The 27,213-nt window shown below is 44.0% G+C and overlaps 2 protein-coding genes across 3 annotated transcripts; one reads left to right on the forward strand and one right to left on the reverse strand.

Annotated features, from left to right (window-relative positions):
• Positions 1-5,768: 5,768 nt before the first annotated feature.
• Positions 5,769-8,830, forward strand: LOC125539435 (putative kinase-like protein TMKL1). Its single transcript, XM_048702888.1, has 2 exons — positions 5,769-6,658; positions 7,938-8,830. Exons 1-2 carry the CDS (start codon positions 6,148-6,150, stop codon positions 8,516-8,518), a joined length of 1,092 nt encoding a protein of 363 aa, XP_048558845.1. The 5' UTR covers positions 5,769-6,147; the 3' UTR covers positions 8,519-8,830.
• Positions 8,831-9,647: 817 nt separating this feature from the next.
• On the reverse strand, positions 9,648-26,644 carry LOC125539434 (uncharacterized protein At3g06530). Of its 2 annotated transcripts, none has more exons than XM_048702887.1 (38): positions 26,539-26,644; positions 23,101-23,314; positions 22,921-23,016; positions 22,716-22,833; positions 22,459-22,632; positions 22,099-22,269; positions 21,932-21,987; positions 21,745-21,834; positions 21,520-21,668; positions 21,294-21,376; positions 21,041-21,169; positions 20,814-20,888; positions 20,523-20,691; positions 19,821-19,960; positions 19,631-19,735; positions 19,241-19,421; positions 18,864-18,961; positions 18,623-18,772; positions 18,367-18,520; positions 17,862-18,019; positions 17,661-17,742; positions 17,404-17,572; positions 16,879-16,954; positions 16,504-16,674; positions 16,355-16,426; positions 16,176-16,280; positions 15,182-15,271; positions 14,587-14,786; positions 14,276-14,468; positions 14,013-14,192; positions 13,315-13,410; positions 12,806-13,219; positions 12,441-12,650; positions 11,679-12,356; positions 11,174-11,577; positions 10,755-10,998; positions 10,294-10,464; positions 9,648-10,110 (listed from the first exon to the last, which is right to left on the reverse strand). In XM_048702887.1, exons 6-38 carry the CDS (start codon positions 22,255-22,257, stop codon positions 9,880-9,882), a joined length of 5,682 nt encoding a protein of 1,893 aa, XP_048558844.1. In that variant the 5' UTR covers positions 22,258-22,269; positions 22,459-22,632; positions 22,716-22,833; positions 22,921-23,016; positions 23,101-23,314; positions 26,539-26,644; the 3' UTR covers positions 9,648-9,879. The 2 variants fall into 2 exon arrangements, with proteins under 2 accessions (XP_048558844.1, XP_048558843.1); XM_048702886.1 differs by lacking the exon at positions 26,539-26,644 and adding an exon at positions 23,709-23,998.
• Between the last annotated feature and the right edge of the window lie 569 nt (positions 26,645-27,213).

Consider the following 27,213-nt stretch of genomic DNA (forward strand, 5'->3'; position numbering starts at 1 on the left):
ATCTTAATATGTTTCAAGTGGCTTATTCGGGTAAGCAGAGATGTTGTCCTGCAGAACATCTTCTAAGGAACACACCTATATGAATTTGACTGTTAACGTCGCAGTCTGTGAGAATTGGGTGTTCTCTAATAAATTCATGAAAGGCCCTGGAGTATGACGTATACGCTCCACCCGCGGGGAAGCCTTGCGGCAGCCCAGTATCGGTCAAGAATTTGTGTGAAACTAGTCTCGCAGAAAACTTGTAGTTCAAGGCATAGTCCACTATTCAAGTTGTGATCTAGTGTAGCATAAATCTCTAAGTGGAAGTTCAACTTCACAGTCTCCACTAAGCACCGGTATATAAACAATATTTTGGAACTAAATGATGAGATGTGCCAATGAGACTTTGTGGGGGATTGTTGGAATTTTGCTAGTAGGCCTTTGGCCCAAAGCCCAACTAAAATTCTGAAATTCTCTTGGCCCATTCATGCACACATGTGAGTGGAGTGAGTGAGGCTAAAGTTTAGTCCCACCCCGGAAGTTGAGAGAGAGTTGCACCTCTTTATAAGGTGAGCTCATCTACCACTTGTATGAGCATGAGAAGAGAAGACCTACACGCGCGCTCCTCCTCCTCGCTCGCCTCGTCACGACGCGCCGCGCCGCGGGTTGCGGGATTGAGCCGAGCCGAGGACAGAGCTATGCACGTTGTCTATATTTTTGCTGCATGGGAAAATTAATGAGTCATTAATTAATAATTAACGGACGCGTTAATTACTGAATCGTTTCCGATTCTTTTGGATCGTGACGACTCGGACGTGGGGTTTATTCCCACGACCTACCCGGCCCGCACTATATAGTCAGGCAGACGTCTACCCTAGCCGCCGCCGCTTCGTATGGTTTCTCACCACCGTTCCAGATCATTGCGCCGCCAAGCAAGTCTTCTCCATCCCTCCTTCCGACGTGCACCGCGAGAAGGGACAGCAGGCCTCCGGAACCCCGCCTCTCGTGATCCTGTACGGGAGAGGGGCGATCAGATTTTTGGGGAGCGCATTCGCGCGACTGCTGGCAGCGACGACTTCGCGAACGACGACTTCTTCCCCGACCTCGGCAACCTCGTCCTCGACGACATGGGCGACAACGTCAACGCCGGCAGTGCTGCACCCGCTGCACCGTATGTGATTCTATCCTTCTTGTTCGAGATCGTGGTAGAATTCATGCTTCTAGTATGTGCCCTAGATGTGATATGTTCATCTGCTATGCTAGTTCGCATGATTAGTTTAATCTCTGCTGCTGTGGTCATGATTTATCTTCTGTTTATTCGGATTAAATCTCGTAGTAATTTGCTCATATTTTCAACAGAATGAAGGGAGTATATTAGTACAAATGAATGCAAACGGTAATGTGAAATGTATACGTGCCAACTAACCTGTCACGCTCAATGTTAAAGAACATACCAACTCACCAATTATATGCATAATAAAGGCGGAGTAAAGCTCACCGGCAAGTACGTGAGCTTGCCCTGACTCACATGTTGCTTGGGGCCAGGAACTACATAGCTCCACATCTTGGTTTCTAAACATGTACTTACTTATAATGGATCAGACTCTATAACATCTAGAGATGGCTGCTTCGCATAGGCCAGCTACCGTAGTCATTGCAAGATATGAAATCAACGCACACCATATCGGCCTATTTTGCAACAACACTTTAAAAAATTGATAACACTACCTATAATGAGAGTTACATAGGTATAAGATGAGTCTATAAGATGAGTCTATAGCATAATCCCACCTTAGACCGTCAACACGATCATCGGGGGGTCACCCATACTGCGGCGTGGATCTGCCCGCTATCATTCCACACCGGCATAAACCAACTTGCCGCATCCACTACGTCCCCGGGTCGTAAATATTCCACTTCACATTCCTTCTTGTTCCTCTGCCTGTCAGATCTACGATTCCTCTTTCCCTCGTCATCCCGTCATGCATGTTTCCAATCACTTCTTCCTAATCGGGTTGAATCTATAGTCATCGTTGCACTGGCTGCATCAATCAATGATGAAAGCTGGGTTTTAGGACCGTGAGCCCCGGCCCCACCATAAGACAGTGTTGATTCTTCCAAAATCGAAGGTCTGGGGATATGTGACAACAAGTGAGCTTTGCAGGGAGATTAACCTATAAAAAACATGAGTGAAGGTTATTGTAGCTAGCTGACACATGCAGCTTGCATATCAGCCATACTTCAGAACAATTCTTGCACCATTATAGCTATTCACTTAAATAACCAAATATTGCACAAAACCTTATGTGAGAACAGACGACAACCACGAGTGGAGCCCCGTTCCTCTATTTCGACCAGACTTTTCTCTGGTGTCAATGACCGATCAAGTGTCCATCTATTGTGCATATGCATCATGTTGCCCATTTAGCATTAGTTTTAGCCTCTAAGGGGTGGACATCGCCCTCAACATTGCCATCACCGGTCAACCGCCTCCTACCCTTCTTCCTTGTACTCCCCAGATCACTCCTCCCACCACTTCGTCATGCCTAGAGGACAACCATGGCAAAAGATTCGCTCAATAGAACATCAACACAAATGTTTGAGATCTGAATGTTAGGTTGCATGGTGTTTTACTGGTCATGCAACCTTTTTCTTGGTGGTGGCAGGATGATGACCCGTGGTGTTAAAGATATGCTCACCACATATTTTACATAGTTTTAAACTTCTTTCTTTTATAAAAATACTAGCATGCATATGAAGGTCTGCTAAGGCCAACTATACCGCGCGACCCCAAACGGACGTCTGGTTTGGCCGGATTTTGTCCCTTTGGGTAGGGCGATGGGGGCGCGGCCGGGCCTGTCCTGGGATGCGGTGGCCGTGTGCCCAGCGCACGACCGCATCCATTTGCCCCATCCTGTCTGCTAGGGCAAAAAATGCCCATATTTTCATATCAAAACTAGTTTGCACGTCCAAATATTTGTCTGAAAATAAAAATAGTTTTACAACCAAATCGAAATTGTCTTGACTGAACATAAAATGAACCAATACATCTATTGATTGACAATGTGATTCCACACGTGCTCAACCAAGTCATTTTGAAGATCCAAATGAGTGTGCCAATCACGCAGCTCACGATGGAATTGGACAAATTATTCAAATGTGGCCGGTTCTTGGTGCAGGGGCTCAACATTTTCACCTTGATAATCAAATCCTTGGTCGAAGATACTCTCATCACGCTCGTCCTCGACGATCATGTTGTGCATGATCACACAAGCAGTCATCACCTCTCAAAGCTTCGTTTCATCCCATGACAGTGCAGGGTTTCGAACGATACCCCACCGGGATTAAAGCACACTAAAAGCACGTTCCACATCCTTTCTAACACTCTCTTGCATTTGGGCAAATCTCTTTCTCTTCTCACCTTGGGGTTTCGAGATTGTCTTCACAAAAGTTGACCACTGAGGATATATACCATCAGCTAGATAGTATCCTTGTTATATTGGTGGCCGTTGATCTCAAAGTTGACAGGTGGGGAGTGGCCTTCTGCAAGCCTTGCGAAGACTGGAGAACGCTGCAGCACGTTGATATCATTGTGAGAACCTGTCATGCCGAAGAAAGAATGTCATATCCAAGGATCCTGCGAAGCCACCGCTTCTAATATGACAGTGCGCGCATTGACATGCCCCTTGTACTGGCCCTGCCAATCAAATGTTCAGTTCTTCCACTTCCAGTGCATACAATCTATGCTGCCAAGCATGCCTGGAAAGCCTCTAGCTGCGTTGGCGCCAACAATCTCTCTGTATCAGCAACAGTTGGCCGCCTCAAGTACTCAGGGCCAAACACCTCGATCATAGCCTGGCAGAACATGTACATTGACATCAGACATGTTGTCTCACTCATACGCACATACTCTTCCACCAGATCGCCAGGATTTCCATATGCAAGCATGCGGATGGCCGCGGTGCATTTCTGGTAAGAGGAGAATCCAAGCTTGCCAAGGGCATCCGTATTGCACTCGAAGTATGGGTCATGAGCAACCACTCCCTCTCGGATACGATTGAACACATGTCTTGCCATTCGAAAACGGCAACGGAATTTATCCGGCTTGAAGAGCGGGGTGTTGGAAAAGTAATCGGCATAGAGCAGGGTGTGGCCTCTCTCCCTGTTGTGGTTCAGATTGGGAGCACGGCCAGGGACTGACCCCCTGTACCGAGGAAGCTGCTGTTGAATGTGGTCGTGAACGACCAGTGCAGCCACCACAAGATCTTCATCATCCGACGACCAATCGTCCGATGAACAAATGAAGTGGTGGAAGAAAAACTCATCTCCACTGTCCATACCTTTGTGGGCAAACTGTCGAACACCTTGCGGTCGTGGTGGCAAAGAGGTCGCGATGATCACCTCGACGCAGCAGGGGTGGTTGCCGGCCGGCTACTGGCCGCTCTGGAGCTCTCATCAAAAGCTGTCGCGGCCGTCGTGGTACGTCGCCGGCGGTCGTATCCCCTCTACCACCGGCAACGACGGCGACGGCCAAACCTTCTCCGATCGACGACCAAGACTACGACGAAAGCACGGGCGTGGTGGCGGCCATGTCGGGACGTGGTTTGGTATGGACGGCCGGAGAATAGCGGCGGTGCCGGCGACGGGGCGGGGCGGGGAGAGGGGGTGGAGGTGTTGGAAGCGAAGGGACTGCTAGTGTCCCCGGCAGGCGGGCCACGGGAGGACAAGGGCGTGCGGCGAGCCCGTCCGCGCGATGCCGTTTGACCTCAAACTCGACACAAGTGCGGGCCGAGGATGAGTCGAAAACGGAGGGAATCCGGACATTTATCCGTTTGGGGTCGCGCATTGGGCCGCGCTATTCGTCCGTTCTACCCCAAATGGACGCATCCGGACAAGATGGGGTCGCACGGTGGAGTTGGCCTAAAAGGTTCCTAGCTCAACTGACCACACATCTACAGGGTGGATTCACCATTGCCAAGGGTATAATCATCTACAGGGTGGATTCACCATTGCCAAGGGTATGATCATCTACAGGGTGGATTCACCATTGCCAAGGGTATAATCATGGGAAACTGTTCGCACAGTGAAACCTCAACGGCTCAACGCAAATGTTTAACGTCTAAATTTGTGATCTACTCCCTTCTTAATTTAATATAAGACGTTTTTCGACGCTCTCCGAGTCTTAAAAACATCTTGTAAAAATTTAAAATAGGGGGAGTAAACACAAATTTTCTTTCTAGGAGTAACAAAAAGTTTTTTTACATGCCATCACTCATAATTTATAGAATACTAGAAAAAGGCCCGTGCGTTGCAACGGGAGAAAAAACATCCTCTCATATCTCTAGTTGGGTCAGTTGGACAAACTGTGCGTGGCCGATTGGTGGGTTATGAGGTCGAACCCTGCCATCGGCTATTTTATTTTTTGCCAGCTCTCCGAACGTGGGTTACCGTGCGTCGTCAGGTGGGCTTCCCCGTTGGGCCAAAACGGATGGCAAGTAATGAAACCAAATAGCATACGTGAAATTAATTAAAGCGGGACAAAACCAAGAAATATCACCTTCGTTTAATATTTCTATATAGAACTAGAACTAGAATATTTTAAACCTGGCCTGTCTAGCCATCACATGGCCCTACTCCGGCTCAGACATAGGGCCTATAGTGCCACATGACATGAGGTGATCAAGTGTACTCGATGACGCACGCAATTATGAAGTTAGGGGCCTCACAGATTTAGGGTCCTATTGCCCACACTGTTCATGGGTACGTACTACGTCCATTGCCATCATGAACGCACTTATCATCCACATCCACGTAAAACCCAAAGTCCAAGCAAGCAAAAGAAGGGATCCATCGCTCTCCCCCAACACGAGAGGCATCCCAAGCTAGCTTCCACCCCAATATACACCCAAAGAATACCGCCATTAGCTTAGCTGACACTGTCACACACAACAAAAGGGCGCAGCCAGCTCCCCCAGCAGGCCAGAGGCGGAGAGAGATCTCCACCGCAAGGGAAAGAATCACGAAAAGGGGTAGGGAAAGGGAGGAGGAGCTGCCCAAGCACAAACCTTTCCTCCCGAGGGCACCAAACCCTACCAATCCGCCGCGTAATCCCCCGGGAATTCCTCCCCCATTGCTCCCCGGAGCCGAGCGCGCCGGCGGAGCGGAGCAATGCCGAGGAGGCTCGTCAATGCCGTCCTCTTCGCGGTCCTGGGCGTCGTGGTCGCGCTCTTCCTCTGCTACTCCGTCCGCTGCTACCGCCGCCGCCGCCGCCGCCGCCGCGCGGTGCTGCCCTCGCACGGCGCCGGGGCTGACCGCCTCCAGGCGGGCGGGTCCAGCGCCTACGGCTCCGGCGTCGGGGAGGAGCTGCTCACGTTCCCCGGCGGCGAGGGGCTCACCGTCGCCGCCATCCTCGAGGCGCCCGGCGAGGTGGTCGCCAAGTCGGCGCACAGCACGCTCTACCGCGCCGGGCTCAGCGCCGGCGAGGCCGTGGCGCTGCTCCGGTTCCTCCGGCCCGTCTGCTCCGCGGCCGCCGAGGAGGCCGCGGCGGCGGCCCGGCTGCTCGGCGCCGTGCAGCACCCGAATCTCGTGCCGATCCGCGCGCTCTACGTCGGCCCGCGCGGAGAGAAGCTGCTCGTGCACCCCTTCTACGCCGCCGGCTCGCTCCGCCGCTTCTTGCAAGGTTTGCCCTTTACCTACGTTGCTCCAGAGCGTGCAATTGCTTCCACCGCTTTGCTTTCAACCCAAGTTTGCCTTGAGTAAGTCTAATCATGCGAAATACTCCGTCATAATTAGCTGAAACTGTAGTAAATTTGCTGACTCATGTGCCAGCATCGTAATTAGCTCTGCTCCGTCTCTGGTTTCCCAGGAAAATAACTGAAAATCATCTCTGTTTGATTTGATCGATTATTCTGCACATCTGATTCAGATTTAGCACGAATGCGTACTTCCAATAATGCTGCAAGGATTGAGCAACAGCCTTGCAGAGTGATTTTTGTTACTACCTTTAGCCATGTGTCTTCACTGCTACACTTTGTACTTTTGTCGTGAAGTTTACTAGACAACGGGACAGCTCAATTGTTGATAAAGGTGTTTGTGAACTTTTACTGGTTGGAGTTGTTGGCTTGGACACTTTGCTTTAGCATGATCTTCATGTTTCTGAAGGACATATGAATATTGGGTCACCTGTAGCAACCTCATTTGATTTTCCGTGTTGTTCAGTTATATATCAAATCAGTGTTTCCGGGGAAACATATTCATAGCATATTGAACGATTTATTTCATAATTAAAGAGAAATGCTTTCTTCCATAAATAAAAAAGAGAAACCCTTTCTTCCCTAAAAAAAAGATGCTTTCTTATATGAAGTGCTTGCAAGACTACTTTTATGGCATTTATGAGGTTGATTTTTCTGAGCTGTTTGTGCTCCCTGCAACTTTCAGCTCTCATTTTCAGTGGAGTTGTTGAATTATATGCTCCTATTGAACATGTTTTATGTGTTGATCCACCAATTGATCACATTGAGAAAGACTTCTAAAGATGATGATTATCTTTTACAGAAAACAATTTCTGTGGTTTTTGACTTTTTGTTGTCAATAATTTTTGAGGTGTGTTCGATCTTTGTGAGGGTTTGAAAAAGACATGTCCAAATGGTCCTCTATGCTGCTACATTTCTTGTACGACTGCAAGCTGGTTCCCTACCACAAGGTTCTGGTTTGAACAGTTTCAAATTTTATGACTTCATTGCATTTATATCGCACTGCACGATTGAGTTGAAAATGTGTCGGCCTTTACGTTGGACTGCCAGTCCGGTCTTACCATGAGATTTTCCCACTACTGGTGTCAGCACGTCAGTAACGTTGCTAGTTACTGTCAGATCTCAGATCATGATACAGCATCTAAACAAAACACTCTATGCATTCTCTGGACCGTCTGACATTTCCCTTTTAAATTTTACCTGCAGAGGGGATCAATGATTCACAACGATGGGAGATAATCTGCAAGCTATCCATTGGCATCGTCAAGGGGCTGGACCACCTTCACACAAGATCGCAGAAGCCGATCATCCATGGCAACCTCAAGACGAGCAACATCATGCTCGACGCCGATTTCCAGCCCAGGGTATCAGACTTCGGGCTCTACCTCCTGCTGAACCCGGCTGCTGCCCAAGACATGCTCGAGACCGCCGCGGTGCAAGGCTACAAGGCCCCTGAGCTGATCAAGATGAGGGAGGTGACGAGGGAGAGCGACGTCTACAGCCTGGGGGTGATCCTGCTGGAAATGCTCGCTCAGAAGGAGGCGGCGAGCGATGGCTCGCCGAACGCCCGCGACATCCACTTGCCAGCCTCGTTCAAAGATCTGGTCCTCGAGAGGAAGATCGCGGACGCGTTCGGGTCCGACCTGATCCAGCAGAGCAAGAACTCGGGGAATGAGGCGAAGCTCAACGCGTTCTTCGAGCTCGCGACGGCTTGCTGCAACCCTTCGCCGTCCTTGAGACCGGATTCCAGACGCATCCTGAAGAGGCTGGAGGAGATATCGAGGTGACCGAAACACGCCGGATGTCGGGTCACTCGCGTACTAATTAGAAGGTGTTAAACTATGAGCCCTCTTAAACTATATACCAGCAGCAGGGTAGTGTTAGTATTTATAAGTGTATTACCCGTTTGTTATTTCATAGAGGGTTTGTGCCGCCAGGGAACTGGGGAGTGATAGGGGGTTACCGGTGTGTATAGCTTCCGTGCACTTTTAAAGCTTAAGCTTTCGACAAATGAGGCGTAAGGTTCTTCTGACTGTGTTCTGCAGACCTCATCTGAATTATACTCCCTCTGTAAACTAATATAAGAACGTTTAGATCAATCCTTCATCTTTTGAACCTGCGGAGGTGGTTGTTTGCACGCACTGGTCATTCACAAGGTCACTTTCCTGGCTGTTGTTTGATATGCGACTCGTTTGTTCCAAATGGGCACCGATCAACGGGGGGTGTCGCCCCTTTTGGCAGCACTGAGCGGCGACACCTTCTTGTCGACATCTCTTTACTGTTGTTGGCCTTTTGGGCGGACCCAAACATGCATGCCAACCTCTGCTCTAGTGTCTGTAGGACTGGACGGCTGCCTGCAATGTTTGTTGAATCTACCCTCCCATGTCCCATCAGTGCTAAAACGTCTGGCTGTTAACCGTTTACACAAGAACAGTAGGACTCCTTGGGCCTGAAAACGCAATTTCGGCCCAGAAGAGAGTGGGCACTAATAGTAAAACCTAGAGTTGGTAAGTTTTGATTTGTTTTAACACCGGCTACAGAAATCCCTGTCTAAGAGCCAAATCTGGGTTCAGTGTTCAGTATGTGAAAGAGACATGCCACAGAAGAGATCAGGCGGCCAACCATGTGCACTGGTCATCTTAGCATCACCATCTGATGGGAAACGCCACCTTGCGATGACTGTCAGAAGCTGATTCCGCGTGATCCGTATAGCTGGCTGGATAAACAACTCCGCGATCTTGACTCCGCCACAGAATAATAGCAACTGGATTTACCGGGAGCACATGAAGAAATCTACACAACTCGAGAGGCCTCCATGTGCTCATGTCCCTGGCACGTGCTTTACCACCGTGCATGTTGCACAGTCCCTAAAGTCACTCCGCAGTACAGCCAACCAATTTTGACAATGCACGACAGTTGAGCATACAGTAGGCGCGCTATGTTAACATGACGGTGTTTAAAATAACACACAGTAGCAAGGCCCGGACAGAATAACTATATGGTTCACTAGTTCACACATGTAAACAACAAAATATTTGTACTCGAAGCCATTCATCATGTGTAGTTTACATTACAACAAGCAAGATCGATGTGACTACTGCATACCACCGGGAGCTGACTTCACTGGCGCGAGGACTCTGGGGACAGATCACAGGTACTCACGGAGGCTCTCGCCGCTGAGGGTCTCCATCTCCTTGAGTATCTCCTGGGACAGCGTTTTCACAGGAAGCTCCACGTCCTCAAGCAGTTCGCCCAGGAACGGGATGGTCTCCGGGACCAGAGCCACGTACTCCTCCTTCAGGTGTTGGACCATGTACCTCACCACCTTCAGGCCCAGCATCTTAGGGCGGACATTGTCACTCCTTGTCTGCATCAGCACCTGCAGTTTAATAATGACAAAATTAAGCCAGTTAGTTAGCATGAGCAAGTCTTTGGTCTCTGTCTCTGGTTCAAATATTACTACCAGATTCGAGTTTATTATAAGAAATCACCAAATAGTTATCAATTAGTTCAGTTAGCTGCTACAATTCAAGTAGTACTCTGTGTATTGCTTGGTTCCTACCTCATGGTTAAGAGGCTTCCACAGAACATCTGATCGCGCAGTCACTGCCATTTGTCCCAAGCACGAAACAAGAATTTCATCCACTTCCTCAACTGATGGAGCGTCTGGAACTGATTCAAGAGATTCAGGCGCTTCCGCCACAAACTGAGAAACAATGGGCTTCAAAAGAGTCTGCAGATAGCCAAGATATACAAAAAATGTTACAATCAAAATGAAAAGATCATCAGGAGCAGAGGAGGTAAATGGGGGAAGAATATAAGAAACATTTCCTGGTTATGCTACAAGCAACTTAAAGGATGCCCTTTCTACCACCTGATTATGACATCCAAACAAGACATAAAGAATTTTCCTAGCACATTATAATTTTTTGTTGGCTGGCAAAAGCATGCAAGATATGAAATTGATCTTGTACGAACATGTGAGACAGTAGACCCATATAAAAATAATACAAAGAAACTAACCTGGAAATTGGAGGAATCTAGGATCTTCTGATCATTGTCGTAAAGAAAGCACTTGTGCAATGATTTCAGTATCAGTGCTCTCAAGTTCCACAGCTTTTGTCCTGACAAACTATCCTTATGTTTGACTATATTGTCTCCAAGTTTAGCCTTCTTCTTTCGCTTGGAACTGATCAAGACACCATCTTCTGATAGATATTGTACCGACCCCTCAAGTAGGTACTTGAAGTAAGGTGTAAACAAGGACCTTCATAGACAAATGATATAAACAAGATAAGAAGCAAATTCATATGGGCAAATTGAACAAACTAACATCAGGCAAATCATTGACAAGGGTTTGAATTTTTCCAGCAAAAGACACAAGGTTTCAAACTCATTTATGTTGTTCAGTGATTTGACAATACACAATGGGATAGGAATACCTGTGTTGTTCAGCAAGCTTGTTGACCAACTTGTAGAAAACAATTGCACGGTCCATACTCCTCTTTGATGTGGACTGATCAACTTCAGACTCTGCCCATTCAAGAGTACGAAGGAAAAGAGGCCTAAAAGTGGACTCGGTAAGCTTCATCGTGAGAGTGATAATGGTGTGGATAATACTTTGCTCAACTAAATTTATATTCTTCAAGGAGTCCAGATTCTGACGACGGAGATCAAGAGCTTCCAAACAGTGTTCATATATTTTTGTATGGTAAGTTCCTACAGCCAGCCGATCCATTGTACCAACTACATTTGCAAGCATTTGGAATGACAATGACAGGCTTGCATCTCCACATTTGGTAGCACTGGAATACAAATTCAGTAAAGGTGGAAGAATAAGCCGAACCTACAATACAAATATTTCCATTAGACTCGGAATATAAAGCACATTAATTGCCCATCATATCACTGAGAAAACAATACATGATATGTTTAGAAGGAACATACTGGAACTGTCTCGGTCAGTAGCCCCCGAACATCTGCTGCTTTTACATCCAACTTTCCATCAATTTGAGTAGCACATTCAGGATGCAATATCACGAGATCCAGTATTTCTTCCAAATATGGACTAACAAATTCCCCAAGCTTTTGCACAATCACCTGAATAGTTGTAAGTACGGATAGCAACATACTTACAGATTGGTTTGAAAGGCTGACATCAGTTCTCGGAGAACCATGCGCATATTTTCCACTAGGGCAACATGACACCAGATGTGCTCTTTGCAGCATATTTTTCATGATAAGTGGAAGCTGAGGTAATGCTTTTGACCCTAGCACGTTAATCAGAGACCCTGCGGTATTTATTAACCCGGAAGAAGTGACAGAATCACCAGAGCTGATGTGACTAATGATTGTCGCAAGGCACTTGCTATATGCAGGATTTTCAGAGGGATATTCTTTCGCTAGTGTTTCGAGTGAAGAAATAGCAGCAATTTTCACAGATGTGTCCGACTCTCTATCAATCAACTCTAGAATCTTGTAGCACAGCTCGCTGAAATAAGGGCAAGAGCTCTTGTCCACTTGGAGGGCAGTAGACAGAGAGCTGCGCTTCAGTTTTCTTGCTGTCCTTTGCTTGTTCTGGACCATGTTATTCGCCCTTGCAGTTTCACACAATATTCCAAGTGTCTGTTCACAAAGTACACAGGGGCAGTCAAGTGGGGCAAAGTTGGCTTTAAAGAACATAATCAATGAACAGAACAACAAAGATACCTTTCTTTTCACAAGACCTTCTGGATGTTCTAACAATTGAGTAATTCCTTTGAAATATGTTGAAGCATGCATCCATCCCGTAATTATTTTCAGAACAGTATTTGCATTGTTTCTGACTTCCTTTAGAATATCACCAGAAATGTCCCCTTTTTTGTCTTTGACAGACACGGTGCACAAGACAACTTCCTCCATTAGTGTTCCAAGAGAATTCTACAACAACCATGAATACGATATTTTTTAAGGCAAAACACTATCTGATATAAATGCATAAAACAACAAGAGTTCTAACTGGAGCAGCCAGAACTAAAATAGGAATAATAACAACAGAAAAGCAACAGAGCCACAATTTCGACCAAATGAAATACCTGGATAGAATTAGCAGCTTCCTCAGCTTCAAGCTCAAATCTCAACTCTGTATCTTGCAGCTTAAGTAGAATAAACTGCAATGCCAAATGTAGCATAGGAAGTAAAACTTGTTTCTGATGCACCTTGATTTCTTGCAGTAGCTTACACAGACAAGGAAACCATAATTTATAGGAATATTGTCCCGTCATATTGACTGCCAGACCATATTCCCACTCCTGTGACATGGCACTCAAGGATAGGACGCAATGACTCTTCTGGTGTTTCAAAAGAGAGTGTGAACTCCGCTCAATCAACGTATACAATAGATACATGATCACGGTACTCAAACTATTTTCTCCTAGGGTCCTCAAAAGGTACATCATGAGGGTCAGACGCCTATGTTCGGCAACATCAGTCAAAGATTTAATGAATATCTGCAGAAACATAAATATGCATAATCCATTAAATATTGTTATATTCACAGGAAAATGTATAAGCCAACAGAGAACGTCAAAGAAAAATAGAGAACCTGAAGAAGCTTTTCTATACTTGTGGTCTTTGATAGCCAACATGGCACTAGTACAGATAATAAATCCTCCATAACATGTTGCGAGTGGCTATCCTCCTTCAAAATTGAAATGCAGAAAAAGGGTTAAGTGTGTACAGGACAAGCTAAGTGAGGGACAAGGCAAAGAATATAAAACAACATTAACTTTCAGAAGCTTTTCAAAAAAATAAACAAGTATAAAGAACCTGTTTGATTTGCTTCAAAAAAATAAAAAACCTACGCTAACATTTAGGGCCTCTTTTGATTCACAAGATTCCAAACATATGATTGCAATGTGATGCCCACTTGAATCTTACAGAGTTAAATTTGCAGAAAGTTTGTTTGGTTGCACCATAACAAAAACAATGTTTCTTTGAGGTTTGAGTTAATGGAAATTTTCCTACGAAATATGTAGTGCAATGGAATTCTTGAAAGTACTCCTACATGATACAATCCTACAAACCAAATAACCCCCATGGGGAAAATTCCTTGAAGCGGAGAGGCTTACTAGTACGAATTGGTTAGCAAAAATTAAGGTGTACCCCCTCCGTCCCAAAATAAGTGTCTCAACATTAGTACAACTTTTGACGGAGGGAGTACAAACTAAAGAAATGCTTCAAGAAGGTCCATGGATAGCAAACTGCACTAGGATCAGATTGCCCCCGGAAAATTGAACAAACCTGTTTCACTGCATCCCCAATAGCAACAAACAGATCAACAATATTTTCTGAAACCAGCTGCGGGAATGCCTTTGCTAAGGATGCAATCAACGACAATCCATGATTACGAGTTCCTACATCCTCCGTGGACCTTATGAAATTGATGAGGAGGTTTACATTTCCATTGTTGAGCAGATTATCCTGCAGAAACACCAATTTTCATGAAATTCAAGTTTTTACAACATAGCAAGAGTAAGAGGCTATAAATCAGTCTACTAGATTACTTGGTGGCCCGATTGTAGTGTATCGATGATATCTTTAAGTGTCAGCAGTACCAACTGCTGGGTTTCTTTTACAAAACTGGGTACATCAAGAGTTTCAGAAGAGCCTTTGTTATATTGATAAACTATCCCTGAAATCCATTGATCGGAAAGAAGCTTTGATAGAATCTGGCAAAGTGGTTGGAGTAAACATAGCCTGCATGAAAAATGACAGCATATTAGAACTGCATATCAGAACTACAGAAAATAGGATTTTTTAATTAAGAGAACTATAGAACATAGATTTTTTAAGATTAAGTGTTATAGTACTAGACCTTTGATTCACATTCTTCATAAGAAAAAGAATATCCAGAAGAGAAACGAGAATAGAAGACACAGGGTGTTCTCCAAAATACTCTTCAAAATGGTTATCACGGTTAAGATTCTCTGATCTCTTTATTCTCTTGGGATTTCCTCTCTTATCACCTTGCGCTACAACCAATTCAATAAATTTCACAAAAGTGGAGGCATGAACCTGTCATGAGTTGAATTAGAAATCAGCTAAAAATGATTAAAAGCGATACAAAAAACGTACAAAACCTTACACGAATATACATGCAAACACTTGAGAGAACTGTTAACAATTATTAGCAACTCTGAAAAGAATCCATTCAGGTGTACATAGTTTGGTGGTGAAAGAAAAGGAAACAGAAGTACAACATTTGTAAAGGCAGTTTGGTGGTGAAAGAGTGACAACTGCTGTGTTCAAGCAACCAGATTTAAAATACGTTTTACACCGAATTTCAGAGCATTAGACAGATCTTTTTCGTACATTAATGGGCGTGTTTGGACCTCTGACACACTAATTTTGCTTGGCCAAAATAAGTAAATATGAATGAAATAAATAGAGTGCAGGATATGGATACAAACATTAATTCGCAGTAGAGCATCTCGTGTTGCATTTCGAATTTCCAAATTCTCAGCTCGAAACAGAGAAATAAGTAGCCCAAGTACTTTATCCTGCAAAAGTGAGAATACATTCAAGTTTAGTTTATTTTAGTACCACATGAAGGAATGACAATAATAGATCAGAGAGAAAGATATGGACAGAAAGGAATTGAGATCAATCACATGCCAGAACAATACAAGCATGTGAAAGATGATGGTATATACAATTTGTGAACAAAACAAATGCCAAGAAAGATCATGTGACTTAAATAAGAATGCTCTAGTACATGGTCGCAGGCAGAAAGAACTTGTTCAGGCACTGTGTGGAAGAATGGTAGTTCTTGGCAAAGTTCCTGAATTATGTCAAATTTAAACTAAATACAAAAAATTTACCAAGAAATACCCCCCTTCCAAACAGACCCCTAGTGTACTTGTTTACACAAGAAAATAACATAGTTCAATGTAGAGAGCTTGAATCCAACACTTGGCAACATAGTTCAATGTAGAGAGCTTGAATCCAACACTTGGCAAACCATCTGCTGTCTCATTCAGGAGACATGATTATTGACTGTTGCATCAGCACACCATGATTATTGTGGAGAACTTCTATTTTAAGTTAATGTAGGAGCACAAGAAACCAATCTGGTTCACATCAATGATTACACAGATTGGAAGACCATGAATTACTGCTAAAATACCATCTTTTTTTGCAGAACTACCATGTACATGATGCCTATGTTGGTGTGCTCAATAAATGAAATTCCCAAAATTCCAGTACATGCTCACATGGGTTGGGTAACTGTATAATACCACCAACTAGGCCCAAGTCCTCATGGACTCTAATTTGGGTTCTGTTTATTATGCGAATGGAAACTAGCCCATTCAATGTTGTCCCTATATTTCAACTTAAATGTGCGAATAACTCAAGTTCCACCAAGCGAACAATGGCATACAAAATTATATGGCAAACATAAACCTTAGTATCGTTCTTCAAATTTTCAAAGAATACTGGTTGAAGATTTTGCAGGGCAGTTAGACATGGCATCACGGCAACAGGATCTTCGTGAGACAAACCATCAACCTGAAGTTGCATAATGTCAAAGTTAATCTCAGCAGATATATTTGTAATTTTCACTTGATTGAAAGTTTGTTCACCTTTAAAGCTTTCAATAGAGCGTCAAATGTGTCAAAACCAAAATTTGTTTGATCTGCCACTTCGAACAAAACCTACAGAATGATAGTAATTAACACACTCACAACAAATATAAACCAAGGCAGTCCTGCTGGATGGATGTATTTATTACCTCCAAGAGCAAGCACAATATTTGTGTTTCATGAGTAGTCAGGATCTGCTTAGAATCATGCCCACTTTGATGCTGACTACGACGGTCCAGAAGATACAAGAACAAAGACTTAACCTCTTCTGCCTTAAATAAGATGCTTCCTACTCCTTTCAGGGCTGACAGAACCATCAGCTGCAATAATAATTTTATAATGTCAACCAGACATCCAAACCGAACAGAGAGGATTGTTCATATTTACTAGTTTTCAGTTTTTGTGTGGTATTGAGTGACAAGGATGATGTGAGTGAATATTATGGTGTATGGGGTTTGATACCCTGTTGACATGTATGCCATATAAAGCTGGATCGATTTACCAACACTGCAGAAGAAACTAACCTTTCCATAAGGAGAGAGCTTCAAAGAAGAGTGCAAGATGAAATTAAGGATAGCATCTTTGGTCGGTTGATCAATTCTGAAAAAAGAGACACGTGAGCTTACACATTTCTATTAAAATAGACATGCGTGTGCTTCCATTAAATGCAATTAATTCTTGACAATAAACCTATGGGATGCTGTTAATAAAAAATAAATTCAAATCTTCAGAAAATCCTCGCACATCCACAGAATGGTACTGTTTCCGGTTGCTCCACTTTCTCTCTTGTTACCACACTTACAGTACACACATCTGATTTGTCAAATCACATGCTTATGACCTGCTCACTTCACCATTTAAACCATCCCCCTGGTAATTCAAGCGAGGATACTATCTCGAGGTTGGTTTTAAGAATATATACCCATGCCAAAGTTGATTACAGAAGAACATATGACCAATACATATTTTTTAGAGATAATAGGAATTTCATGTGATGAGACAATGTACATTTAATAACATGTGAGATGTTCCACGAGAGATCAAAATACCTTTCATGAAGATTTTCAGGAACCATCAGATCTTGACTTGGGCTAAGCATTGATGAAATATAAGCAGGTAAAAATCTCGCATCTGAGGATATCATGGCCTTTTGGTTGGCCAATGACTCGAGGAAAACACCAAAGGCTGGAGATGACATGGGGAATTTGCCGTTGTTTCCTGTAGATTGTAATTAGTGACCAAAAAGATCAGCATCAAATTTCCTCAAGTGGGAATTAAGAATGAAGAAAATATACGGCTAGCATACCATTTTTGGACACCGAAGTGCCCAAGCGCTGCCACACCAAAGACAGGCCCTCGATAAATTTCATAGCAGAGGACCTTACATCCTACAATATGAGTAACGAACTTGCTCAATACAATAACCAAGAGAACTCTAGTCAGCACAAAAAGGAACTAGCTCACAGATTGTGCTGCGATAGAAAAAACGCAACAGAGCACTGTGTACCTTATTTTCGTTGGAAAGAGGGACAATAAGAGAAGGGAACAAAAGTAGAAGCTGCATACACAAGCTCTCATCCATACTACTACTGTCAGATAAAGCACACGTTGAACAAATTGACGCAAGCACAAGAAGACTCTCTGCTTGAACTCCAGCAGACAAACCTACACCAAAATTTAAAAAATATCATAAACAGTGCACAGAAAGAGAAACGAGTGTGCAATCAAACAACAATCAAACTAGTAAGAAGAGAAATGAGTGTGCAATCAAACAACAATCTAACTAGTAAGTAACCAACTAACCATTAAAGAAAAACAGGAACATGAATAAACCAATTGAAGTGAGCTAATTATGAAATGTCAAAGAAACTAGGCACTAAAATACAAGTTTAATAAAAGCAAATATTAGGCAACAGAAAATATCAGAAGAAAATGTTGTCTAAACTTTATATCATATGTTTAGCTCTTGTACAGTAACAGGATAACCTAAAAATAGAAATTAGTGTAGCAACCTTCATCCATAAGGTACTTTGAGATAAACTGAACAGGTGCTCCTGTGCAGTTAGCCACCAGATACTGTAGGTGCTTCTGAAAGATATTGCTGTCAGGTGATGTGATGAAAAACATAAACAAATCATCAAGTGCAGTATTTTCACCAGCACCAATCTGCATACACCACAAAGTGAGGACACAATATGAGATACTCTCAGAAGTCACAACAAGGAAGACAGATACAGATTTATTCATTTTTGGTAAGCAGTAACACACCATAGAATTCTGCTTAACATAGGAAGACTGGACACTTAGCAGACCCCAAAATATGGAGACAAGAATTCTAGCATTCAATGCGTCTGTGCCATTATTGAAAATATGCTTCACTAGTTCCGTAATGCACTTCTCAAGGTTGTCAATGCTGATCTGTGTGATGTAAAACAAAAGGTATGGCATGTAAATATTGGGTAAATCATCCACAAATGGAATAAACAATAGTAGAGTAAAGCAGCAACACCTCATCACCAATACAATCGCCTTTTGGCTGTATGTGAGACCATTCATTCTTCAGAGCTGGCAAACAAACTTGGCACAGATTCACCTGCTTATCCAAAACTGAAGAGGGCGGGAAGAAAATAAGTAATTTGTGTGCGCACGTGTGTGTGACAGAAGATTCAGACATAAAATTTAATTTCAGAAAGAAGTCAAACTGCATCCAACTATCACTTCGAAAGAATGCTAATAACTAGCTTGACAAGCAAGAACAACACGAGTATATAGGGCAGTTTATTTGAATACCGCAATAATACTCGATAAATACTGACATTCTTAGCAAAACAACTATGACAAGTCCTGCCAGAAATGATAAGAGCAAAGCTGCGAAGATGGATATACCTTCAGTAGGAATAAGCAGAGATTGCAATACTATGAGTAAGAATGTAGTTCTAGAAAAGCTACTTCGGTTTCCACAGTCAGCCAACCACTCCACATGTTTATTTGGGTTTGATAGAAAAGTTTCAGCAAAAGCTTGGATGTTCTTCATGTTAATGGAGGCTATAGACTTCAAAGGCACGTTCTGCAATGACATAATAAGATATATAGTTACATGAAAAATAGAAAGAATGAAGCAAGTCCCAATAGCAATATCTACAGAAAAATATGTTTGGTATTTCATACATGTTTTACATATCTAGCCATATGACTGCAAAGAGCTGAAGATGTGGAGATGGATATATAAAGAGTAAGAATCTATGATGACATATCAGGACAGGTAAGAAATCTCACCTTCACTTCAGGAGCAGTGAGCTCATAAACAAGAGGACTACTTGCATAGAAATCCCATTGTATTTTCTTAGCTAGCTCCAAGGCTTTCAAGTTTACCTTCAAGGTCTGCATCCATTTAAACATTCAAAATAAGGAATATGAGCATGAAAATAAATGGTGTGAGCAAACAATGGAAGATTAAAATGCTAACCTTTGGGTGAACAATAAGAAGACCAAATACTACTGTAGCGATGTCCTTGGCATGTTCCACGTGATGCACCTGATATTCCGTAACCATCTTCTCCAAACATGAAACAGCAACATCACAAGCCTTTGATGCTTTTGAACCACCTAGAGTACCATAGAACAAATAGTATTGTCACTTACTGACTAGTAACTCCTATGGATATAGTATCGAGCATTAGCAACAAGAGGAGGGAAACAGTAAACCCAGTTCCTTAAGGGCATGTACAATGGTGCTATCTTCGAGCTGCCACATAGGATAAATGTTGACGTGGAGGAGAGAGAAATCAAAAGAAAAGGCTTGCCTTCTCTTATTTAAGAGATGATCTCTTAGCACAAGATGTCTCACCAAGTTTTTAGGAATAACTAGTTATTGAAGATAAGACAAGATATAATCCATTGTAGGCATGCTTTTATTGTCATATCTAAATTACATGCAAGGCCTAAGATAAGACTATCATATCAACCATTGTACATGCCCTAATGTTCCTTGATTTTGTAAGCTGGACTGAACAAACAATGTTTACTGTATTTTTCTAAACCTAATTTTTAAACCATACTAACAACCTCATGCGTAAATAAAAGTTCTAGCAGCTAAGCTACATAACAAATTTCTGCACCAGATAATAAAACAAACTCATCAAGAGGCCAACAAATGAACATTGCCCACCTTTGTGAATGATGTCGGTGCATTTCACGAGCAAATCATCGTATGCTTTTAGAAGGCCACGAGGACTAGCGATAGCAGCTAGTCCTTCTATGGATAAGGCAGCTTGAACAACACTTAGATCATCATCATACAAACTGCGTATTATTGCATCTTGCATATTTATAAACTTCTGCAGGAAAACATAAATAACACAAGCCAGCAGATCAACACTTGAGGGAGGTAATAACTTCAAATAGAACGAGTATCATGTACTGCACCAGATACATTTGCAAAAAAGGATGCAAACATTACCTGTGGATTTGCAGTATTTTTCTTTAAAATGTCGGACTTGGCAATTTTTGAGAGAGCAGATTGACGGACCACAGCCTGCATGATGAACAAAATTTTAGTGTAGAGAAGGGAACAAACTAATTCCCAAAAGATGGTATGTAAATTATGTGGCATTCAATTCATCAAATATGACATAAACAAAGGGTTAGCAGTTCTACAAATTTGCATAAAATAAATCCATATCAGACCTTTGGGTGATCCAGACTGAACCAGATGTTAGCATCAGAAATTTCAGCCGGCATGCTCTTGCTTTCATCAAACACTAAGCTGAGCAACTTGGAAGTAGAATCCCCTTCTACTGAGTTAATTTCAGATTCCTGGCAGAAAGACATTCTAGATCAATGACTTCCAAAATTGAAATGAAGAACATTCATAATGGAATAGAGCAGAACAAACAACAACTAGGAAATATATGAAACTAGATAAGCAACAAATTTATACCTCGAGAAATTTACGGATAGCATCACGTAGCTCACATGAATATTTTTTTTCAATTGCAGCGAAGATCTTCTTTGCCCATATACCTGAGGATTATAAAGATAGAACATTGGTAGGGGAAGATGATCTTTCATAATGAAGAACTACTGAGTAAAATACACACACACACACACACACACACACACAATTGATCAGTTTAAAACAGAATTGCCAGAAATACAATAACTACCTGTGCGGTTTATATCTGGATTTTCGGTGACCCGTGATGCCTTGATACAGTTTCCAAGAACCTTCCGCACAATCCTTTCAACAAAGTTCTTGATAGGTAGAGTCTCCATGGTTTCCATAAGGTGCACGTGGCAGGATTCATCACTAGTACTGTTCACATGCTTCCAGAGTCATTGAATGAAAGTAATATACAAAAATAATCACAATTATCACATGAGCAAATTACCTGTAGTCAACCAGTGATTCAACATAAAGCCTAACAAAATTCTCAATGTTGAACTCACTTGATAATACAGAAAGGACACCAGAAAAATCCCTGTAAACAAATTGCCATCAAATAACCAATGCCTAATGCTAAGAAGAAACCAAATATATAGGCCATCTGGTAAAACGAAGCCACAAGTAAGCCTTACCTGATGTCTTTTAGAATCATCAAAGGCTTCTTACGGAATTCATGGACAGACTGTGACTGCAACATTAACAGAAAACCTTTATATCATTGATGCATCGAGTTTAATACTTAATATACAGAAGCACATTTTATGGGGTACTTGTGACAAGAAAGTTGTTATGACCAAACCTGAACTAGACTTATAATAGCCATTACTGTAACACGAAGCCACGGTAAATCAACCGACTCCAATGCATCATGCTGTGCAGCCCTTGCAACAAAGATAATTAAGTCTTGAACAAGTTTTGGAGCCAGTGTTGCTCGTGTTGCCAGTACTCCAACAATCATCAGAGCGCCAGCCTGGTTATAAAAGAACCCATCACAATGATATAGCTTAAAGAGCATAAGGTGGATTTCAGAAAATATAAAAAATTAGTATGCAGACTTCATTTCTATTTAGCATTGTAATCATAATGAATAGCTAAACGAACATTGAGATGTCAATTTTGCATAAATGGATAACGTAAGTTACAGATCCTTCAAGCCAACCTTATAATCTCGGTCTGCCTCAATATCAGGATTAAGGGAGTCGAACACATATCCCACCACCCTCTGCACTATATTTGAATCAAGCTTGGGGATAGCTCCCAAGCACTCCACAATTACTGCAGTGCAAAAGCACACCACTGTCCTTGAATGAAGGAAACCCTTTTTTGGTGCCGCCTGGTAATGGATAAAAACATCAAGCACAAACCTTCAAAAGCAAGGGATAATCCTACAACAAAAAATAAGGCAGCCCAACTTACATAGTTGGAAAGGGTCTCCAGCAAAGAAGTATCACGGATGCACTGCTGTACTAGAACACTCCTGGGAGGGGGTGCACCCGAGGATTTCACACCATCAAGAAATGTCCACTTACTATTCCTGAACGCACAACATCAAGCAAGCACTTAGTGAATTGAAAAGATAAACGGAACAAACCAAGCATAAACCAGGACCTCTGACACTCACCCTAAGTTGACCAACTGCACAATCCGAACAAACGCATGTGTATCATGGTACGGCAATGCACACAGCAGCAACTCATCCACGTTGTAGACATACACCCTGCATGAACATTTCCGTCAGGTACAAAAGAACGGGCTAGAGCTCGCGGGGAGGGATGAATTGTAGCTAAAGGTTGGTACATACAGGTATCGGCGGATAAGGTATTCGAGCGTCTTGAGGGCAGCTGGAAGCTGCAGATAGCCAGCTAGAAGGCGAAGGTAGGAGGAGATGGACTTGTTCAGCTTGTCATTTTCCTTTTGAGTTTGCTGCTCACGGTTGACCTCAAGGCTAGTCTGGCTGAATAGCGTGCTACTGTACCTCGCAAACCTCTCGTCCACACCAGTAAGATGCTCCAAACCTACATATCACAATTCGAGTCAATTACTGCAAGGGAACATAAACGTGCGCGCAAGTCCTCCACATGCAAAACTATCATAGCTTGATGTGAGAAGTTAGAAGAATTCTGAAAATTTTCAGGAGTAGCTCTGATGTACACAGTGCAGTGCAGTGTACTCCATCAGCTGACGAATCACGGATAAATTCCTAGGGGCTAGGGTGACCATGGGGCAATTATTTGGAATAACCAAGGAGCCTAACGACCAAATCGAAAATGGTTGGCAATAAGCGCTTGAACTAGCGAACACATATGCCAAGTAGTGCTGTTCAAGTGAACAGGGAGCTAAGGAAACATGATATCAAAGGAACAGTATGCTTAGATCGATAGAGGTGTTCGTCGGGCGAGGGATGGGTACCGGAGAGGGCGATGGGGAGGATGGCGCGGAGGTCGATGTCGGCAGCCTCCTTGGCGTCGAAGAGCACGGACGGCCGGGTGATGGGCCGGCGAGTCGACTCCGGCGCGGTGCCGAGGGCCGACTTGATGGCCTGCAGCTGCGACGCTATCGAAGCCATCACCTGCGGTATGGGGGTGGCGTCGCGGTCGTCGCCGCCGCCGCTAAACCCTAATAAAACCCTGCGCGGAGGGAGGGGAGTGGAGAGGAGAGGCGGCGCCGAGCAGGTCGGGGAGGGAGGGATGTACGCAGCACGCAGCAAGGAAGCGGTCGGTTTTGTGGTGGTGCGCTAAGCGAGAAGGTCATGGCCTCATGGGCCGGGTCACGGAGGAAGCCCATCTCAGTGCCGTCCGCGAGGCCCGGTTAGCTGTTCCTAGATGAGCTGAAGGAGATGGTGCGGGATTTCTACAAGTCACTATACACATCGGAAGGTGTGACGGGTATCGAAGAGGTGTTAGCGCATGTGCCTTGCAAGGTCACCCCGGCCATAAACGAGAGCCTATGCGCCCCATACACAAATGAGGAGGTCAAACAAGCTCTTTTTCAGATGTTCCCTACGAAGGCCCCGAACCCTGATGGTTTTCCGGCGCACTTCTATCAGCAGCATTGGGATATATGTGGGGACGAGATTACATCGGTTGTGTTACGTATTATCAGAGGAGAAGAAAGTCCAGAGAGTATAAATGATACTGTATTGGTTCTTGTTCCTAAGGTAACTTTCCCTACACTGCTCATTCAGTTTAGGCCCATCAGCCTGTGCAATGTACTGTACAAAATCGCTTCAAAAGTTGTAGCTAATAGACTCAAAGTTATCTTACCTGATATCATTTCTGAGGAACAGTCAGCATTTGTACCTGGCAGATTAATAACAGATAACATTATTTGTGCGTATGAGTACCTCCATTTTATGAAGAGGAATAAGTCAAAGAGCAATAGTTTTTGTGCACTTAAGCTTGACATGATGAAAGCCTATGATCGGCTCGAATGGGACTATTTACAAGCCATTATGGAGAAGCTTGGTTTTGCAGCTTCCTGGATTCATATTGTGATGAGCATGGTCAGATCTGTTTCTTTCTCAGTGTTGTTTAACGGGGAAAAGCTCGGACGGTTTAATCCAACAAGAGGCATTCGACAGGGAGATCCCATCTCCCCTACCTATTCTTACTGGCAGCAGAGGGCCTTTCGTGCCTCTTAAAATCCAGTTCTCAGTCATCGGCGCTTGGACTGAAGGTGGCACCGACAGCCCCAGTTGTTAACCACCTTTTGTTTGCAGATGACAGCCTGTTGCTTTTTAAGTCTAGTGTGGAGGGAGCTAATGCAGTTTCAAACCTGTTGAATACATATTGCCTGGCGTCAGGGCAGAGGATTAATCATAACAAATCTTCCATCTTCTTCAGTAAGGGGTGCCCTGAACAGATCAAACAAGGAGTAAAAAATAGCCTCAATGTGCAAAATGAGTCTCTGAGTGAGAAATATTTGGGTTTGCCAACTGAAGTGGGTCAGTCAAAAAGTGGCACTTTCAAGTACCTTCGCGACAGAGTCTGGGAGAAGGTCAAGGGGTGGATGGAGAAACTCATGTCTGCTACCGGGAAAGAGATCTTGATAAAGTCGGTGGCACAAGCGATCCCGGTGTTCTCTATGTCATGCTTTAGACTGACAAGGGGGCTTTGTGAGAGCATTACTTCTATCATTCGCCAATTCTGGTGGGGCAGCAAACAGGGAAAAAGAAGACCATGCTGGTGTCTCCTGGGATGTGATGACAAAACCGAAGAGTCTAGGTGGTTTGGGCTTCTGTGACATGGAGATTTTTAACCTAGCTCTTCTGTCGAGACAGGCATGGCGATTGCTACAGGAACCGGACTCACTTAGTGCACGTTTACTAAAGGCCATCTACTACCCTAATACATCAATTCTTGAGGCCGAGCTGGGGTCTCGCCCTTCTCAAATATGGCGTGCTATTTTAGATGGCCGTAACATTATGAAGCAAGGCATCATCAGGAAGATAGGAGATGGATCATCAACGGAAATCTGGTCTCATAACTGGATTCCTAGGGAAGGTTTCTCAAAACCTGTGACATCCCTAGTGGCCAACCCACCGAGGAGAGTGGCTGAATTATTAGATCATAGCATGGGAGCGTGGCGGGAGGATTTGGTTCGGCAGGTCTTTCTCCCAGTAGACGCTGAGGCAATCCTAAAAATACCGATCTGCACGAGGCTAGTTCAGGACTTCTGGGTATGGGCGGAAGATCCTAAAGGCAGGTACTCTGTTCGATCAGCATACAACATGATTTTCCGTATAAAAACTGGCAGGGAAGCTTGGCTAGAGGAAGTAGAAGATGTGTCAAATAGCAGTGCTGAACGCAAAGGATGGTCATCGGTTTGGGGTATGCAAGTACCATCTAAACTGAAGGTATTTGTTTGGCGCCTCGCACAACATTCTCTCCCAACAGGTGACATCTTGCAACATCGGAATATGTCGACAACGAGTGAATGTGCTATTTGTGGTGCAGCGGACAACTGGCGTCATTCCATGCTAGACTGCACCATGTCGAGGAGCGTCTGGGCACTGTCAAACGCAGATCTTGTGGAACACATGTGCATGAACACAGAAGACAGTGCCAAGGGCTGGTTATTCGCCATGAGTGAGTCGCTGCCACAGGAAATACGCGCTTGAACTAGCGAACAAATATACCATTGTTCAAGTGAACAGGGAGCTAAGGAAACATGACATCAAAGGAAAAGTATGCTTAAATCGTTAGAGCTGGCCGTGGGGGTGAGGGGTGTCACCACTCACCAGAGAGGGCGATGGGAAGGATGGCGCGGAGGTCGATGTCGGCGGCCTCCTTGGCGTCGAAGAGCACGGACGGCCGGGTGATGGGCCGGCGAGTGGACTCCGGCGCGGAGCCAAGGGCCGAGTTGATGGCCTGCAACCACGACGCTATCGAAGTCATTGCCTGAGTATGGTGGTGGCGCCACGGTCGCTGTCGTGGAATTGTCACGGCAGATGTCCTTAGTGTCAGGACTTAGTCGCGAGGCCAACGCATCTATGTGGTAGCTTGAGAGAGGTTGAGCGGGACGAGAGACACGATGTTTTACCCAGGTTCGGCCCCTCACGGTGGAGGTAAAAGCCTACATCCCGCTTCTTTGATATTGATGATGATGATCACGGTTACAAGAGTGCTCTATCTCGAGAGCTATTGTCTAAACCTAACTTGTCCAACTTGTGGAACTTGTGAATCTTGTCCCTCTTGGGGTGTCCTGCCCCTCCTTATATATGTTGAAGGGGCGGTTTACATGACTAGTCCTATTAGGATTAGGATTACTCTATTACAAGTGGAGTCCTAGTCTTGCTTCCTTTGTAAGGGAATATTTCTTGTGCTTTCCTCATAAACCGGCCCACCATTAAACGTGAACCGGCCTTCTGGTCCTTGGTCCTCGTCACCCATCTGACCCGCCCGCCGGGTCACCA

Source organism: Triticum urartu, chromosome 2 (assembly GCF_003073215.2).
Source record: "Triticum urartu cultivar G1812 chromosome 2, Tu2.1, whole genome shotgun sequence".
Classification (NCBI taxonomy): domain Eukaryota; kingdom Viridiplantae; phylum Streptophyta; class Magnoliopsida; order Poales; family Poaceae; genus Triticum; species Triticum urartu.